Here is an 18,181-nt window from a genome sequence, read left to right as displayed (position 1 = left end):
TATTGGAAACGATAAGAAGCGCTTGACCGGAAGTGTCGGAACGCAACTATTGTGTCGTTGATGCAACTACGGAATGTTTTCAAAGGCGGACCGGAAACAGCGTGAGGCGTTATTGAAGCATTCTTGAGCTCTGTTGAACTTGTAAGTGAGAGTTTATCTGTAGTTTAGTCTTTTACATTTATAGCGTAAATAATATAAAATGCAAAGCATTATTTCTGCGCGTAAATAAACACGAGCTTTATTCTATAAACGTAAGCACCTTATGTACGCGAATGGCGGGAGATTAACTACATGTGATTCTTCATTAGATTTGCTAAAAGTGATTTAGATCTTATATAAAGAAAAGAACTGAAATGAACTAATGTGGCACATTTATGGCCACGTCTATACTTGATACTCTGAGAGTGTTTCCTTAAACAAGGAAAAACTTTTAACCAAATAACATGTGGCCTCATGGAATAATGCTAATAATCTCTTTTGAATGTTATTTTTATCCAAATTAGTCACACTTTTGTATAATGTGAATGTGCTTTTTGTTTTTTTAAGGGTAATTAAAAAAATTCCACGGAGAAACAAGAACACAAAGAAAAGATAATGTTGAGAAATGCCTCTGCGCAGGTACATTGACTATCTCCATAAATGTAATAATTTCAGGTAATAGTGGTTATTGCTGATTGTTACTTTGTTAATCCTGATAGATACTTAAACAGTTCATCAGACACAGGACCACAGATACAAGTCTGATTTTGGAGAGATGTGAGTATGTGTCAATCAATGTCATTCTACATGACAGGGATGTTATGTTTCAGTTGGAAGCTACTTGATTAATATTATTGTTAACTATTTAACATTACACATCACTTAATTTTATATTTTAATGTACATAAAATTTATTTTGCTCTTTTGAATCTATGTACAATTTAAAAGGAATAGCAGATTTCATCCATCATCCACCATAGTTTTAATAGGTTAAATTTTAGTGTGGTAGAGGGCTTAGTTTTTTATGCTTCAAACAAATTACTTGAACTGTTTGCTTTTATATCTCATTGAATAGCTATTAACAAGGTGCAGTTGCTCGGGCGAGTGGGGCAAGACCCTGTCATGAGACAGGTAGAGGGCAGAAATCCTGTCACCATCTTTTCTATGGCAACCAATGAGATGTGGCGTTCAGGGGAGGGAGAACTCACAAATACAGGTGAAAGTTTATAAAGGACTCTGTGCACCAAAATCCTTTTGGGGATGTATTTCCATTACTCATTAGTCAAAAGTCAGAAGATTTGCATATGACAATTTGTTAAAACAAACTTACATAGGTTTGTTGGTTAAACAGGAGATGTCAGCCAGAAAACAACATGGCACAGAATTTCAGTATTCAAACCAGGCCTCAGAGATGTGGCATATCAGTATGTGAAAAAAGGGTGTGTTTTCTGTTGTTTTTTTACCATTGAAAAAATATATAAACTGGAACAAATGTCTTGCCTACTATAATTAACCCAATGTTTTTCAGATCACGAATTCTTGTTGAAGGAAAGCTTGACTATGGTGAATATGTGGATAAAAATAATGTCAGGCGACAAGCAACAACTATTATCGCAGGTTAGTCTTCAGTGCCTCTTTACTTCTGATGCTTAACATGTCTTAATTACCCATCAGTTCCCAATTCTTTGCCTTAGTAGTCAAGATGTACTTTTTTTCTCTCTTTCCACAGATAATATTGTCTTTTTAAGTGAAAATGTCCGAGACCAGTTGTGAAAAGCTTTCTTAGACTTTAGGAACCAAAAGAAGATGGAAGATATTTTGTATAGTGTTACTCTGCTCATTGACAATAAACTTGTGACTTTATTCCTAGCCTTAACAGTCATACATTAACAAATGAAGAAAAGTTGTTAGTTTAGTTGACATGCTCTCTTATTTCCGATAGAGGGCGTCAGTCAATGCACTTTGTCATGGAAACAATGTTCCTGGCCCATAAACTGGATTGGGCTGTTTTTGTAACAGAATTATACATTTACTTTATTAGTAACTTCGAAGATATTAAAGGTATGTTGAAAATCATTATGTGAAAAAATATATTTTCAAATTTGTTGTTGTGCTATCATGCTTATGTCTATAAATATGACAGCTTTTGTGAAAAGTTTATTACAAATATTTATGCCCACCACAATACTACTTTATGTAATTTCAAAATTTAAAGCACTTAGTTCAAAATCTCCCATTTTATCTAAAGTGTTACTGTCTGATGCTAAAAATAGAGTAGTTTCATTTATTTCTTGTTTCATACTTTGTTACTTTTAAAATACTTATAAAGTTCCAAATAAATATAAACCAGTGTCATATAAATCAGTGTAGTAAATATTTGTTGCTATAGTAATGATATAAGAGTCAGCTACGTAAATTCTCGTACAGCAACTTGTGAAAAATTTCCTTTGGTTATGTCTCTCATTCAGGAACATAGTCGACAAACGATTACTGCCTTTACGGTATGCATGTTAATGCTGTATTTTAAATATTCACTACATGGTGACCGACACATAGTTTAAGTTCACTACATGAAAAAATGTAGGCGTTTCTTAGAAACGCTCAAAAGAATAGCTAGTCAAATCCGATTTGAAACCACACATTCACGTGGCTTTTGTAAAAATACTATTTCGGTGGTTTGGTTCAAGTAAAACCGATACATACAAATCTTAGATATTCGTAAAAAATAAGGGATGGTGTTAAGGCGGTTCGCGCAGTTTGGTACTCTTGGCTTAACACGGTTTGTTAAGCGATTGTGCGAAGTAACCTGCCATTGGAGCGATTGTACGTCAGTCATCCAACCTCAGGCGACGACCTCCTATTGGTCATTCCATTTGTCCGTCATTCATGACTTTCGTGAAGTCTACGAAAGGTATTCGAGCTTTAAACCCAATAAGCACATCTGATTGGTCGCCACACGTATTGCAAAGGGCCGGCCCTTAGATAGGAAAGTTTGTTTTCATGCCAAATTTGTGCGTAGTGTCTCTAAACAGCGTAGTAAAACATAAGTCGTTTCAAAAATACAATGTTATTTATCAGGACACATTACATATATTGTTTTATGAGCGTAGAATTTGCAACAAAATGTCTTTGTTAAACAAATTCGTGACTCCCATCGTTTTCCACGCCCCAAATTCCTGTTTGGTCTGTGAAGGGGCGACATTTCTCAAGGAAGCTGAGAGAGAAGAAAAGTAACCTGGGGTTAAAACACAACTTAGTTTCTCGCAACGTTTATGTCCGTTGATACCCGTTACATTTAAACAACCAAAAATTATCAAGACACGCTGTAGCAACTTACATAGACGCGCGGTTACAAAGTAGCCATCGCACTACTGGCAACAAGACGCGCAACTTTGTATCAACTTTCCGCTGACAGTGAAGGAATTCGCTGCATATCGCGACCTATCGAGACGTTTGACGGATACGTTGTTGTTGATACCTTTGATACATTGTCGCTTAAAGTCGTTAAAGCGACATCACGCCTCTCCGTGAACGAATATTACAGATACAGATCGAGGCATGGAAATAATGGATAGTGGGGAGCCGTTTTTGCAATGGGACAGGAATCTCAGCGAATTGTCCGAACCGGGAGATAACGACAACATGTTATACAGCAACGTAAGTTGGAATGTTTATTAAATACTAATCGGTGCATGTCAAGTAGTGGCACAATTGCCAATGCCATGACCGATTTTTACGTCATCACTTGTTTTGGTCTAATGCAACCGGTGTCATATCGCACAAAATACACTTTAATTTTAAATACTCACTAAATCTGGTTGTTTGCTACATTCAGAACTGTAGATTTTAACTTGATTATAATAGAAATGCACTTCTTGTTAATATAGCAAATGTTAGTGTCAGATTAGCAGATTTTAGGTTCACTTGGCTCCAAGGGATAAAGTTCAGACGGTGCAGTTATACCTTAGGTTGCATGGATCCACTCTTGAATGCTACACAAAGAATTGCAGATGACCCCTGTTTATTTTGAGGGGAAATTATTTGATGAAGTCAATATTCTGCATGGAGTCTTGAGGTTATGTAATAACCGGTTTGTGTTCCAACTTTTGCCCAAGGCCAGAAAAGAGTCAAAAGGGGCCCCTGCTCTCTTGATGGGTGGATTTCAGGCTAATTAGGGGGTTCAAAGGGGCCTATAAATTTAGCTACCCCTTCATAGATGAAGGAATCTTAAATTACATCTAAGGAATGTAATGGAAGCAGTGTTCTGAAGGGTACAGATCTCTATTAAATAACCAGAAACACCATATAACACCCACAGCATCAAATCTACATGTGGATGGTTGAGCAGAATAAGGATGTTGATTCAGGGTGGTAGTGCACACTTTCAGGAGAACTGTATAAGCTTTGTAAGTTGAGGAATGGTTTATATTCACTCTCACCTTTAGAACAGAACGGGGTCTTTGTTCTAACACTTCTTCAGCCCCCTACACACATGCATATACATAAACACACGCTACCCCCCCCCCCCCCCAGTCACTATGTACCAGGTCTCTCACTTTTACTTTCACTCCCCAGGGATTGTTGACATGGAATTCCACACAACAATGCAAACTGGTCTCAGTTGGAAGTTCAGCCATAAACTGAAGCAGCTTTATGTGTTTGGCCCATTGCATCTGCCTGTTATTATCGTTGTGTCTCGTAATTTGGCCGTTGTCAGTTTCCTTCTGCATTATGAGTTAGCAGCACTGTCATGCTCTGTAGGGCTGACTTTCAGATTTCAGTTTTGACTTTCAGAAATTGTTCTTAAAAAAGCTAATTCTGACTTGTGGTATCATTGTGCTTTTTCCTTAGCTAAGGTCGTTCTGATGCATTGTATGAGAAATGCAAAAATTGGCTTTTTAGGACTTTATAGCCCCCCTCCCCATTCATTGTCTTATAATAGATCTGTGTTTTCATTGTCAAATTTCTTTTGAGAGGGATTTGTATAGAGGATATGTGTTTGCATCTTGCAGTATATTTTGTTACTCTATAGACACTAGGTTAGTACTCTTTATTGGCATTTTAAAAAAATAGTCTAACTGCTTTAAGAGAAGGATAAAAAGATGCTGAGGGAAGCAGTTAAGTCATCATGTTCAGCATTTCTTAGAGCTGATAATCACACTGGCACAATTACCCCTAGAAATCACATTACCTGCTATCTCCCGCAGACTGGACCTTGCGGCAACCAGATGTGCTGCCGTGCCATGACTGGTTTATGGCAGCTATGAGGAAAGTCATGCTTTTAAAAGACAGTAGTATTATTAGTACTACTAGTATGTTCTAATGTTGTATGTTGGTGTATAGAAATGTGTTAACCAGTAGATTTCTCTATAGCACAATAAGATATTTGTCCCTGTCAGTGGGCAGGGCTGCTTTTTTGTTTACTGAGAGAGTGACAAAGACACACACACAGAGTAATGTAAAAATACAGATCAGGATATCCCAGCATGGCAAGCTTATTAAAAAAAGGGTGTAACTCGAGTTTGTCTGTGTATGGATGCTTTATAATTATGCAACTTGCATAATTATAATATTATTTTTATGTGTAGGTCAGACTGTCATATAACACAGTTATGTATTTCAGAGTCTTCTCATGTTTAAAGCCTTTCTGACATTTTTATAGCATCAGTCACTCACTCAGCTTTGCGATGAATATTCTTGCTGTTTTGAAATGAATGGATGGTTTGTATAAACTGCAACGTGAGCCAACACTGTTGTAGGGTGTGCACGTCTTATTTTTTTACTCATCGAACCTTGTGATTTGGGGGTTTCTGTAAGTTTAAGCGTTTCTTGGAGACGAAGGGTTTAGAGGAATACTCTTTATATCGGTAGGGAAAGTTGTATGAGAGGGGCTGAAAAGCAGAAAAGGTTATTAGCTTGGGGAGTATAACATTACCTGTGAATTTTTTTTGTGTGCGATAACAAAGGCATTGATTTATCAGTGCGGATTGAGAATGTTTTTGTGTGTGTGTGGAAAAAGTTGTTTTTAAAATTTTTTTGGTTAAATTGATCCTCTCAATCCATATGCATTTCGTAACTGATATGTTTTTCTGGATGGTTTTTTGTTTGTTTGTTTCATCATTCACATACCTAATTAATAAATTCTTTAAATATGAAAACATAGAAATGTTGCCTACAATTTGTGTGTTTGTTGTAGTCCAAGTAAAGAGATTTACATTGGAAACGATATCTCACGCAATTGTTTACTTTGGGGTTTGTACCTTTTGCATATCGTAAACATGTACTTACACACATTTACACACCAAATTGGTGCCCTTTAAAATGTAAATGTGAGGTTGAATTTTGGTCCTTAATATATATATAGGAGAGGAACCAGATATTATTGCCCATTTGTGATTGCAATTGCACCAGCAAAGTGAAAACAGCAGTATGCCCATTTAGAAAAAAACACCAAATCTAAGCATCATTTGTCTGTGGTACCAACAAATCACTTAAAAAAATTCTACTTGCAAATAGTAATGCTATTCTGTCTAAGAAACTTATTGTCCATGTTACCAATAGGTCTACACCAGTATTGTGTTTTGAGCATTTTTTTTTTTATTGCAAAAATATTTGAGAAGTTTTTTATTAGGATTTGTGTAAAAAGTAAGTGAGTGACCCAGTCATTCCAATCACTGCCAGTTTGGTCTGTTTGTTTTCTGCACGCCTGTCACTGGCTGTTATTAACATCATACATCCTTTAAGGTCACTGTTGACCAGATGTGGATTACAGTGGAGTCATTTCCTGGAGATCCTCAACACCCATCTCAGTTTTAGCACATTACTGTCCTCTGGCTATAGAGTTGGGGGAAGGGATGATGGGACATCTCTCAGTTATACTTGATGTGTTTGGTCTTGTTGAAATTACAGACCATTCCCTAGTTATTTCCTTTTTGGGAAGTATAAACTTAAACCACAGCTGTGATGACCCACATTTAGTGCTTATACCAACCACTTGAGACTTGGGGGATGACTGACTTTTTTAACGCAAGTAGAATTCGGAATGTGAGCAGCATTTGGATAAATAACCTGATATACAACATTTCCCCAACATAAGCTTTTGTCCAGTGCTTTGTATTTAGATTAAGGCTTTGAAATTGGGCATGGCTATTTCACAATCAATTTTAATAGTAAATTGTTATTGCTATTGCTCTATGCTGTTGGTTTCCAACTTTTGAAATTTTTTTTCTGGTAAAAGTAGTTTTGATTCACTTTATTTAAACAGCATATTGGATAGTCATTGATTGAATTTCAAGCGTACATCCTGTTATGCCCCGCTTCCAACAGAAGGCTTGCTTGACCTGACCAGGCTGAGTATGGGTCAGTAAGGCCTTGTGATCCAGACTGCAAAAGAAAAACAAGTCTTTGTTTAACGGCTCAGTTTAATGTCACTTCACACTGCCCGCTGTCCCGTGATAGCACTAAATAATCAAAAACATAGATAGTGCACAAGACCTTGTACCACGGCGCAGGGTTAATCATGACAAGAAAAATCAGCTTGTTATACTTGAATGTTATTTTTTTCACACAAGCAAATATGCTGGATTCTCTCAGGTTTACGATAAGTCTTGTTATAAATAGGTGGCTTTAGGGGTTCCTGTCCAAACTAAATAGATTTCTAGTGACTAGTATCAGTTGAGTCAGATCCAGTGGTGAGTAAAGAACAAGGTCCAGACTCGGATACAGTATGATCTTTGGTCGCTCTGTGTTTGTTGGCTTTGCCCTGTCTCTCGTTGGTCTGTCTTTCCACACATCTGGTTTGTTGCTTAAAGTGTTGCGTCACCCTGAACTGAATCCACTTGTGGCCAACAGATTTCCTCTTTTTGCACACAGACTAATGACACATTCACGCCTCCCTTAAAGGTACAAGCATGTCAGAATTACCAGACACCCAGCGACACTTCAATATCTTTGTTTTTACCAGGTGATCTGTCTAGGCTGGCCCGTCGAGGCTCCAGCTGGGTAAAAACTTGGCAAGGATCAAATTGCAGTACCCTACCCCCCAACTAAAACCAAATGTACTATCACCCCTTCCAAATTATGGACAAAGAAGCCTTCTTTCCCAAAATCCAAAACCAGCTGGATGCAAGCAATCTTGTGTTGACAGAGAGGGATGAATCATCATTTATGAATGCATGCAATATTTTGTTCCACATTATTATTATTATTATAATTTTTTAAATAGTAAAAATGGCAGGGACAAAGATGAGTCTTTATTTTCTATTTTCATGCAAACACTTTTTAATATATCTTTGCAAATTCAGATACACATATTATCATAGACATGGGATCGGGAACAAGATGAGGCACTTGGATGCCATTCTTTCTATCCTCTAACCCAAGGAAACCTCACGTCAGAGTAAACAGTTTCGCATATTTCTCTTCGAGAACAGTCGACACCCGACAATTTACAGGAATCATCATACATCATCTTACCACACGCTCCGATTTAACTCATGTCAGGCCTGATAGGGCAAGAACATCATAATAGGTGCATTTTACATTCACAACTCCAACATGAGTTGTAAATTCAGTCCGATTTTGCGGCACACATCCTACAGCTTTACTTACTTTTGTCCTGCTTTGAACTGCTGCTACGCCACATGGATAATTCACCTTAACTGGCATTGGAATCGCCAGCGTAAGTCAAATATGCTTTTCTGAGATTGTTATGGGCCAAACAAGACATTCCATTGAATTACAGTCACATTAATCTAAAAAGAGCAGTGTTGGGGGAAATGTGCGGAGTTCATGCAAGTTCAGACGTTGGCTTTTCAGACGCAGTGTTTACATGACTACATACTCCACTGGTATATTTAATGTATTGGGGGTGGAAGCCAGACAGCAGGCTGTGTCAGAATACCTGGATGCTTATAACTTGTCCAGACGTTTCATTGTGGCTGTATGTGAGATCTTATTGGTGACCTGACAGAGGAGCAGAGAAGCTGGGAGTATGTGAAATAAAAAGGGGGAAATGTAGGACAAGGCATTCCAAACTGATGTTGTCAGTACGGACACACAGATTTCCCCTTAATTTGTTTTTCAGTAGTATGTTTATCTGTCATTTCACTTGTTTAAATGTGTAAAGTATATGTTTGTCTATCTCTCTTTTTCTCTCTCTCCCTCTCTCTCTGTTTTTGACTTGGCTATCCTCTGGATCTGAGTCAGTCTGTAATTGAATCCACATGCTGGCCATTCTCCATCATTTTTTTTCTACTTTCTCAGATCACGTTTGTTCTTCTGTCATTTTTTTCAAGAGAAATACGTTTTGAGTTTTGAACAATACTCACAAAATTACCTTCTTTGCTAACACGTGTTAATATGGTCAGTGTCACCCAACTACTTATTTGCTTAGCAATTTAGTATCTTACAATAGTGCAGAATCTTAAAGGAATACTTTACTCAAAAATAAAAATTCTTTCAGCATTTTCTCACCCTCATGTTATTACAAACCTGTATCAATTTCTTTGTTCTGATGAACACAAAGGAAGATAGTTTGAGAAATGTTTGTAACCAAACCATTTGTGGATCCCTTTCAATTCCATAGTAGGAAAACGGGGTCCACGAATGTAATTTGAGTAGTATCATTACCTATTATTTAAAGGGACACTCAACTTTTTTTTTTAAATATGCTCATTTTCCAATTCCCCTAGAGTTAAACATTTGATTTTTACCATTTTGTAATCCATTCAGCCGATATCTGGGTCTGGCGGTACCACTTTTAGCATAGCACAATCCATTGAATCTGATTAGTCCATTAGCATTGCGCAAAAAATAACCAGAAAGTTTTGATAATTTTCCTATTTAAAACTTGACTCTTCTGTAGTTACATCGTAAGACTGCTGTAACATGGCTACAGCAGGCGCAATGATATTACACAGCACCTGAAAATAGTCCCCTGCTATTGAAAGTAACCAAGGGGACTATTTTCAGGCACTGCGTAATATCACTACGCCTGCTGCAGCCAAGTTACAGCAGCAAAGTCCTTGATTATTACGCCAGTTTGAGAGTATAGTTCGGGGGTTCTTAAAGTTTACATTCAAATTTTCAAATCTGAATTCTCATGATTTTCATAGGTCCAGAAAAACTGGTTATTACAAAAATTGTCAAGCGTGATAATAACTTTATGTTAATTATTTGTTTAAATAACAAATCAACACAAATAGTTTGGAAAAACGTGTTTTCTATTAAAGTACATTAAATGCAAAATACAGTTTGTTATGAAAGTAAATTTTATTTAAACATAAACACAAGAAGTATGCCAAAAGTAACCATGTGCAAAATACAGAGCAACCTAATTAGAGAAATGGCACAGTTTGTTTTCCATCAGATGCATAAACTGTGGCAAAAAAGGTGTGGTTGGTAGACGGAGACACACGGGTGACCAAAATTAGGGGTGCACGGTGTGCCTATAAATTTGCAGATGATGCTTGCTATGCTTCTCATGGAATTACGGTGAAATGCCACTACATCAAAAAGCCAGGGGGCGCTCTCGCGCAGAAACTTAATATGCGCTGCAGACGAAGAACCAGACACACGCAACTCAAGGAAATGTCTTAAGGATATATTTATATTGCTGTTCTTCAAACCTTTTCAGGTATTTTTATGATAATAAAGAATATGTATAATGATTATGTTTGACGAGTGTTGCTTTTTCAAATGCATGTTTTAAACGGCTCAAACCAACAGTGATTTCAGATTGATAAGGACTTGCTGATCAAAAGCCGTAGTACATGAAGTAGCTGTGAATAATATATGGGTGTGATGCTACAGCGTCACACAGGAAATTTGTAAATATTTTCGGGCCAGGAATACTCTTAAATCTAAAAAGAAAAACAAAACTAAACAAATGGTTTACAAGTTTAATATTAATTTGTAAAGTAGCAAATGCACACATTTAATCAATCACATAGAAATGAATGCAGTTGCAATATGAAGTGGACCCCTGGTATAGTTCCTAGCCATACCTGCCTAGATAGAAAATCACAAGTTATAATTTTCTGTTGGTCTTAGTACACAATGTAACTGCAGAAGAGTCAAGTTTTAAATAGGAAAAATATCGAAACTCTTTGGTTATTTTTTAGCCGATGCTAATAGTCTAATTAGATTCAATGGGTTATGCTAAGCTATGCTAAAAGTGGTACCGCCAGACCCGGAGATCAGCTGAATAGATTCTAAAACGGTAAAAATCAAATGTTTAACTCTGGGGGAGCTGTGGAGTGTCCCTTTAACATTGAGCATCATGTTTTAGTTAAGGCAGCACTGATCGATCTGTCTTTGAACTGCATGTTGTGTCATATATGACTGTATCATCTGAACAGATGCATGTACAGGCAGTGTAAGAATGTTTTGGTGCTGAAAGTCACATATTGACTCTCTTCCTGTGAATGAGCCGCCTATACTCTGACTAATGCGTGCAGATGGAAACAAGTCTGTTGGGATAGAGCAGATCGCTGAACACAAACCCTTCGGAGATGCATTCAACCATTACAATGACTCTCATTGTCTTAGTGCTGCAGTGGAATTTTTCACACCACAGTGCAGGCACTCTGATCATCCGTTTCCGGTTCAGAAATGAACTAGGTTTTTATTAAGACAACCTTCGAGGTACTGTGGTATCTGGTACCGGGAATATCTGTGAGTTTGATACACAGGTGCTGTGTTTGGCCTGTACTGAAAGGGGCTAAAGGTTTGTCAAAGTGTTTCAGCATGTCTTAACCTGTTTGATTAGAGGGGCATGCTTTTTAGGTGATGAAGGAATGCAAGGATTGGAATGCCTTGATAGGAATGCCAAGGAATTTTTTTTGAGCCTTGATCAAACCCTTTCACCACATCCAGAGACTAAATGACCGGAATTAGCCTTCTGATTGGACGGAAGATGTCAAAAGATCCACAATGATTGGTTGAGTGATTTAGCCCGGGGCCGCTTAATGTGATGTTTTGTCTGTCCCTCAAGGCTATAAGATCAGATCTTCAAGAAACATGCTGATGCACACCGACAATGTTTATGGTCTACTTAACAAGCTCTGGTTAAACACGACTCTCACGCACTGCCTCAGGTTTTTTTTTATCTTGGGTTAGGTACTCTGTTCTCTCTTAAAATGGCTGTTATCAAATCTCAATGTCCTTTTTTTATTTTGCAGCACTTCACTGAGCTCCTGGATGATCTTTCTCAGGAGGCTTTGCTGGGGCAGCTGTTGAGCGACCCGTTCCTGTCCGGACGCGATGATGTTATGGACACAGAGGAGGACCTGACCTCTGCCTCTCCAGTGCCACCACACATCCAGGCTGAGCACAGTTACTCGCTGTGCGGAGACTCGCGCCCACAGTCTCCCCTCTCACATCTGCCTGGTGAACCTGGAAGTGATGCTGGTAAGCTTGTTTTTAAAGAGAGGATCCATTGCCACTTTTGAAATAGTTTATTGCAATTATTGTAGACCAGGGGTGGGGAACTAAACTCTGCAGAACAGTGGCCCTCCAGGACGCAGGGTTCCCCCTGCCTTAGAGTATACGCCACATTTAAGAAAGAAAGAAACTGTAACAGAAAGAAACTGTATATAAATAAAATAGAAATATAATTTCTATGCATTTTACATTTCACAAATGAGCAATATGGTGTATAAGTTAGTTTAATATAGTAAGTTTCCCCTTCTCTTACTAGCTGATTCAGACAGTGATGATTGGCCTATGGAACAGGACAATAAAGGCCTCAAGATGGAACCTCTGCTGTGCGACCCGCCCGCCTTGTTGCCCACGCTGACTCTCACTCTGGCCCCTGAGGGCCCGGCCCCTAAGTCTGTAACCACAGCCAGTGACCCCACCCTCACACTGAGGGCTACACAGATTAAACCTCTGGATGTAAGCACAGCCTAATCACTACAAATATGTAGTCTGAGTTAATATTAGACCCGTTTCAATAAAGTGACGTTTCGTGTTTGTTTGCTTCAGGTGAAAGTGGACAATGAAAGTTTCGGTCCTGAGATTAAGCTGGAGCCACACGAGGTGGATCAGTTTTTGAATCTCTCACCCAAAGGTAAAACATCTTATTTGTAGATTTACAGTGCAGTCAAGGGAGACATTTTATCAGTGTGTGTATTCCCTGGCCACTAATAGGTCACACTGAATAATATTAGCATTGCTTTGTAGGTAACATGTTGCTTAGAGGTCAATTATACATTTGGGCCACCATACAATTCAGTAAGTGATCTCGAGAGACATGTTATTATAATTTACAATGCTTTTCTGCAGGATTGGAGTCTTTGCAGATGCCCCCCACTCCTCCCAGCTCTCACGGCAGTGATTCGGAGGGCAGCCTGAGTCCTGTACACCCCTGTGCACCCGCCAGCCCCACACATACTTCTGCTGTCCTCAAGGTGGCGCCAAGAGCCCCTTCTTCTCTTTCCAGTTCTCCTCTGCTGACAGCACCCCACGTGAGTTAAAAACATCTCAAGAGCTCTAACAAAACACGATAAATGTGACCAGAAGCAAAAAGTGACATCCTTCTCATCTAACAGAAACTGCAGGGCTCAGGTCCCCTGCTGCTGACCGAAGAGGAGAAACGCACGCTCATCGCCGAAGGATACCCAGTGCCCACCAAACTGCCCCTGTCCAAGGCTGAAGAGAAAGCCCTGAAGAAGATTCGCAGAAAGATCAAAAACAAGGTTGGTGTTTGTGTGAAAGATGCATACTTTAACGTCTGTGGTGTTTGGATGTCACACTCATGTCGAGGTTTGGGAATTTGTCCTTTCAGATTTCAGCTCAGGAGAGCCGTAGGAAAAAGAAGGAGTACATGGATGCTTTAGAAAAGAAGTATGTCTCTTTAATGTTTGCATTTGATATTTGTGTACTACAATACAAATTAAAGGGATAGTTCACCCAAAAATGAATATTCTGTCATCATTTACTCACTCTTATGTTGTTACAAACCTGTATAAATTTCTTTGTTCTGACTAACACGAAGGAAGATATTTTGAGGAATGTTTGTAACCAAACCTTTGGTGGACCCCATTCACTTCCATAGTAAGGAAAAATAATACTATGGAAGTAAATGGGGTCTATCCCTTTAAACTTTGCAACTGTTAAACATTCATATCTGCTGTAATGTTAAATTGAAGCAATGCTGATCATCAAAGATTGCGTTGGAAAAATGCATGATGAAATTTACATTTCATTAAACATTATTTGTTTAAAATATTGGTCAAAAGAGACATGCCTCAGAATAATATACCATCTGACAATATCATCTCTATCCACAGGGTGGAGACTTGCTCCAATGAAAACTGTGAACTACGGAGGAAGGTTGAAACACTTGAGTGCACCAACAAGTAAGTTTATTAAAACTCCAAAGCATCATTTATACTACTGTTACTACCCATCTATCTGCTAAACTATCTGCCAATCAAAATGGATAAAAATGTCACTCATTGCTAACAGTTTTGTTTGTTATGATACCTGTAATATGCAGTTATTAATTATGCATTGCATGCGAGCAGATGTGTATTGATTATGTACACTTGTGTCCTTCAGGTCCCTTTTGCAACAGCTGCACTCTCTGCAGGCGGTGGTTGCAGGAAAGGTCCCGCGATCCTGCAGGGTGACAGGCACCCAGACCTCCACATGCCTCATGGTGAGAGTTTCCTCATGTCGCCGCCCTGCTGGTCACTTGAGAACTGCGGTCCAGTGACCAAAAAGAGCTGAGCATTATACATATATAGATGTGTGTGTGAATGAGGGGGAGTGCAAAGAAAAGCTGTATTTAGTCTGTGCCTGTTGTTTTCTGTTATTTATGCAGGTAGTGGTGTTGTGTTTCTCTCTGTTCTTGGGAAGTTTCTACCAAGGCCTGAGTCCTTGTTCTTCTATTACCAAAACAGACCGGACCAGAGACGTTTCCATACAAGACTCATACACAACTACAGGTAAACACTAAAGATTTGCGCTACACTGGTACACATTGAACGCCATGTATGCCATATGTGCTGCTGTGTTCATCAATAAAAAAAGTATTTTGTGAATGATTGGATGTATTAATATTCCATTGTTCTAGAGTCCATTATAATAATATTGTTATTATACAGAATATATTTGAAGCAGTTGTTATACACCAATAATGGTTAGTTGTTTATTCTCTGACCCTGTCTGATTAAAAGAATTGAAAGGTTTTAGCTGTCTGCACATGGTAGATATATGTGGTTAATGAATGGAGCAGCCACTGTGTTTAGATGTCGATTAAGGCTGTAGTTGGTAGCGTCCCACACTTGAGCTGTAGAGAGTCATTATCAGTGATGAGTGGGGCTGTAATTATCATGCTTTTAAAAGCAGAGCGATCGGTTAATCATCACTGATCTCTGATCTGTCCTTATCATGGTTCTCCTACGCATGTTATCCAGTTAATGCACCACAACACTGATTCCTGTGTGTTTACTAATGCGGGAATGAAAGAGATTATTTTATTTGCTCTGATACCTTTGGTGAATGCTTGAAAGTCAGGCTTATTTTTATTCTTCTGATCTGCAGTGTAATCTCTCTTTATTATTTCAGTGAAGTCCCGCAACCTGCTGGCCATAAGCGAGCACGGGGGGCTGGACGACCCTCATTTTGTCGGTCTGGGAGGGGAATATCCTGAATGGGATGGGCAGGTTGATGTCATGGCAACTTGGCGCTTGGAACAGCAACGCAAACAGGAACAGGCAGACTTGCACGAAGTGGAGCCACACCCACATTTAATAAACACCAATGACACGCATAAAGCGTTTCTCATAGACCTGCATACACACAGGTATGACACCTTTGTGATTTTCTTCTGCCACATAGATGTCATTCAGTTGTGAATATGTGATTTTAAAAGCGTTTCTTTGTTCTCACAGGTCAAACACGACCGCAAAAGTGATACAGTTGGAGAGGACGGTCAATGAGACTTCCTGAGGTTTGGCTGGTCCCCCTCTCCTCATCAACATATATTATCCCGCTCTCTCCCTGCAGTGTCGGGGCGATAGGCTTTGTATTTATAAATATACTTTAAGTATTGTTTTACTTAACTTAGATGTCCTTTTTTAAGATAAAGGCAAAAAAACAAAAAACATATTTTATATTCCATTCCAACGGTATCTCATATTTTGATACTTTATGTACACGATTCTGCTTTATTTTTCTTTTTTACGTGCTTTAAATTTGTTTTATTGCAATTCATTTGCTTCTCGTTTCTTTTTGGGCCTATTTGCCCCATGCTACTGAGAACATGTGTAATATATTGAAATTTCATATTTACACAATGACACAATCAATGGGGATGTTAAATGGTATTATGTACCATGTCAATACAAAGAGGATTTCTGCAGGCATCCAAAGAGTCATTCAAAAATAATCCAAGGATTCACACTGTAATACTAAATTCAATAAAATAATATCTGTAACAAGAAAACAGTGTTTACTGTTTGAAGATGGAAGTTTTCCAAAGCATTTAAAGAGGTTTTCTTAATGTGTCATCTGTCTTTTGTAATTTGTAAATATTTGTCAAATTCTTTTGTATTGTCAGGGATAGAAATGAATTCATGAGCTTTATATCAATGGAGATGCTTTTCATAGAGGGTAATGTAAAGGGGCATGACATGAAAGGATGGACACTTGATCCATAGTCCCTCATATGACATTGCCCTCTTTTATTTGGTCTAAAGTCTTTTAAGGACAGATGGTGCTTTTTGTCCTTGGCTGGCCACCATCCAACCGTCTCTTCTCTCTGATCGTCAAATCATTCAAATCCCCAGATTTGAATGGTTGTAAAAACCGTAGTTCAGAGCGATGTGTGTCGGCCTTATGATCAGGCATTCGGTGAACTTCCTTGCACTGGGTCCCTATAGAATTGATCTGTTATTTATTATTTTTTAGTATGCCTGCAAGCCTTTTTATCCTGGAGACAAGAGCATTTTGAAGGAGAGGTTTTTCCCATGTGATGTATATTCAGATGTTTGAATTGTGGCTTAATGTCTGACAATTTGCCGCAGATGATGTTGTATATAAGCCTGGTGTGTATTCTGTATTTGTTGTGGCAATATACTTAAGTAATATATTCATCTTCTTACTCTTATGAAATGCCCACAGACTGTCTTACCCACCTATAAATTGTATTTCCTTTCATTGCATCACATCAATTCAATTTTATTGTCTTGAAAATCTTCCTGAAATTACCTTGCCTTGTCCTGTTCTCTGCAAAGCAAATAAATATTTTCCTTAGTAAAAGCATTGAGAAAAATGAGTCTGAGAATTCATTTTGTGTGTTACCTACATGTTATCCTACTCTTAAATAAAATATTATACAAATATATGTGTGTTATTTCTGTAGATAAATCTCCCAAACCTTTCAGGTCACCACAAAAAAATTGTTATCATCTTAATTCTTAATACTCATTCTCTGTACTGTAATGTACTAATGTGCTTAATTGTCATGAAAATATGCCAAAATGCCGTAATGGGACAAAATCTGGTCTTTATGCAAAATAGTTTTTGTTTTGTGAGAATCACCATTGTAGTCTTAGCTGGATGTGGGGAGATATTTTTTTAACACTTGACCTGTTTCTGTTTCTTGCTTTTACATCATCATTCAGTAATATTTCAAGAATAAAGCTTAACTGTTGCGTTTATTTATCATCTGTATAGTTGTCCTCCTGTATCTTATATATTTAAAGGGGACAAAAATACTTTTTTAAGATAAAATAAATTGTTGGTGTCCTCAGAGTACATATGCGAAGTTCTAGCTCAAAATACCATATAGATAATTTATCATAACATGTTAAACTGCCTCTTTGTACGTGCAAGCAAAAATGTGCAGTTTTTAGGTGTGTTCTTTTAAATGCAAATTAGCTAATTTCTACTAAATGGCAGTGCCATGTTTGGATAGTGCTGTGTCCCCTTCTGACATCACAAGGTGAGCCAAATTTCATTACATGCTTGCAAAGATTTTCATGTTATGTCCCCTTTAAGTAAATTAAAGATATCTGTTGTCCGCCTTCTGTGTCAGAGTCAGAGAGATTGAAAAACTAAATTTTTTATACATTAGGCCTATGAATCACATTAAAGAAAAAATGCCTGCATATTTAGACACCCCTAAAGTAACTCATGTATTTTCTAACTAAAGCTTCTCTGTTTTACAGACCAAATATAGTCCTAAGTC

General features: G+C 38.1%; 2 protein-coding genes across 2 annotated transcripts; both read left to right on the top strand.

Moving 5' to 3' along the window:
* The first annotated feature begins 9 nt into the window (after positions 1–9).
* ssbp1 (single-stranded DNA binding protein 1) lies at positions 10–2,055 on the top strand. The gene is made up of 7 exons (XM_065265628.2): positions 10–141; positions 547–618; positions 699–756; positions 1,055–1,195; positions 1,331–1,418; positions 1,508–1,596; positions 1,709–2,055. Exons 2-7 carry the CDS (start codon positions 595–597, stop codon positions 1,750–1,752), a joined length of 444 nt encoding a protein of 147 aa, XP_065121700.1. The 5' UTR covers positions 10–141; positions 547–594; the 3' UTR covers positions 1,753–2,055.
* Positions 2,056–3,020: 965 nt separating this feature from the next.
* On the top strand, positions 3,021–17,333 carry creb3l2 (cAMP responsive element binding protein 3-like 2). The gene is made up of 12 exons (XM_065264226.2): positions 3,021–3,636; positions 12,162–12,390; positions 12,680–12,876; positions 12,967–13,051; positions 13,267–13,448; positions 13,533–13,679; positions 13,769–13,827; positions 14,274–14,342; positions 14,545–14,644; positions 14,810–14,933; positions 15,556–15,793; positions 15,882–17,333. The coding sequence occupies exons 1-12, from the start codon at positions 3,538–3,540 to the stop codon at positions 15,937–15,939; spliced, it is 1,587 nt and encodes a 528-aa protein (XP_065120298.2). The 5' UTR covers positions 3,021–3,537; the 3' UTR covers positions 15,940–17,333.
* Positions 17,334–18,181: the final 848 nt, after the last annotated feature.

This window comes from Paramisgurnus dabryanus, chromosome 1 (genome assembly GCF_030506205.2).
Source record: "Paramisgurnus dabryanus chromosome 1, PD_genome_1.1, whole genome shotgun sequence".
Taxonomy (NCBI): domain Eukaryota; kingdom Metazoa; phylum Chordata; class Actinopteri; order Cypriniformes; family Cobitidae; genus Paramisgurnus; species Paramisgurnus dabryanus.
The sequence above is the reverse complement of the archived record's forward strand: the minus strand, read 5'-3'. Positions and strand labels throughout refer to the sequence as shown.

What these genes read in the sequence shown, in the direction of transcription:
- ssbp1 (XM_065265628.2), top strand. Translation starts at nt 595, where the DNA reads ATGTTGAGAAATGCCTCTGCGCAG. An exon ending in AAGTCTGATTTTGGAGAGAT is followed by an intron (nt 757 to 1,054) that starts GTGAGTATGTGT and finishes CTCATTGAATAG; the next exon opens with CTATTAACAAGGTGCAGTTG. An exon ending in AGCAACAACTATTATCGCAG is followed by an intron (nt 1,597 to 1,708) that starts GTTAGTCTTCAG and finishes CTCTTTCCACAG; the next exon opens with ATAATATTGTCTTTTTAAGT.
- creb3l2 (XM_065264226.2), top strand. Translation starts at nt 3,538, where the DNA reads ATGGAAATAATGGATAGTGGGGAGCCGTTTTTGCAATGGGACAGGAAT. An exon ending in TGAACCTGGAAGTGATGCTG is followed by an intron (nt 12,391 to 12,679) that starts GTAAGCTTGTTT and finishes TTCTCTTACTAG; the next exon opens with CTGATTCAGACAGTGATGAT. An exon ending in AGACCTCCACATGCCTCATG is followed by an intron (nt 14,645 to 14,809) that starts GTGAGAGTTTCC and finishes TTATTTATGCAG; the next exon opens with GTAGTGGTGTTGTGTTTCTC.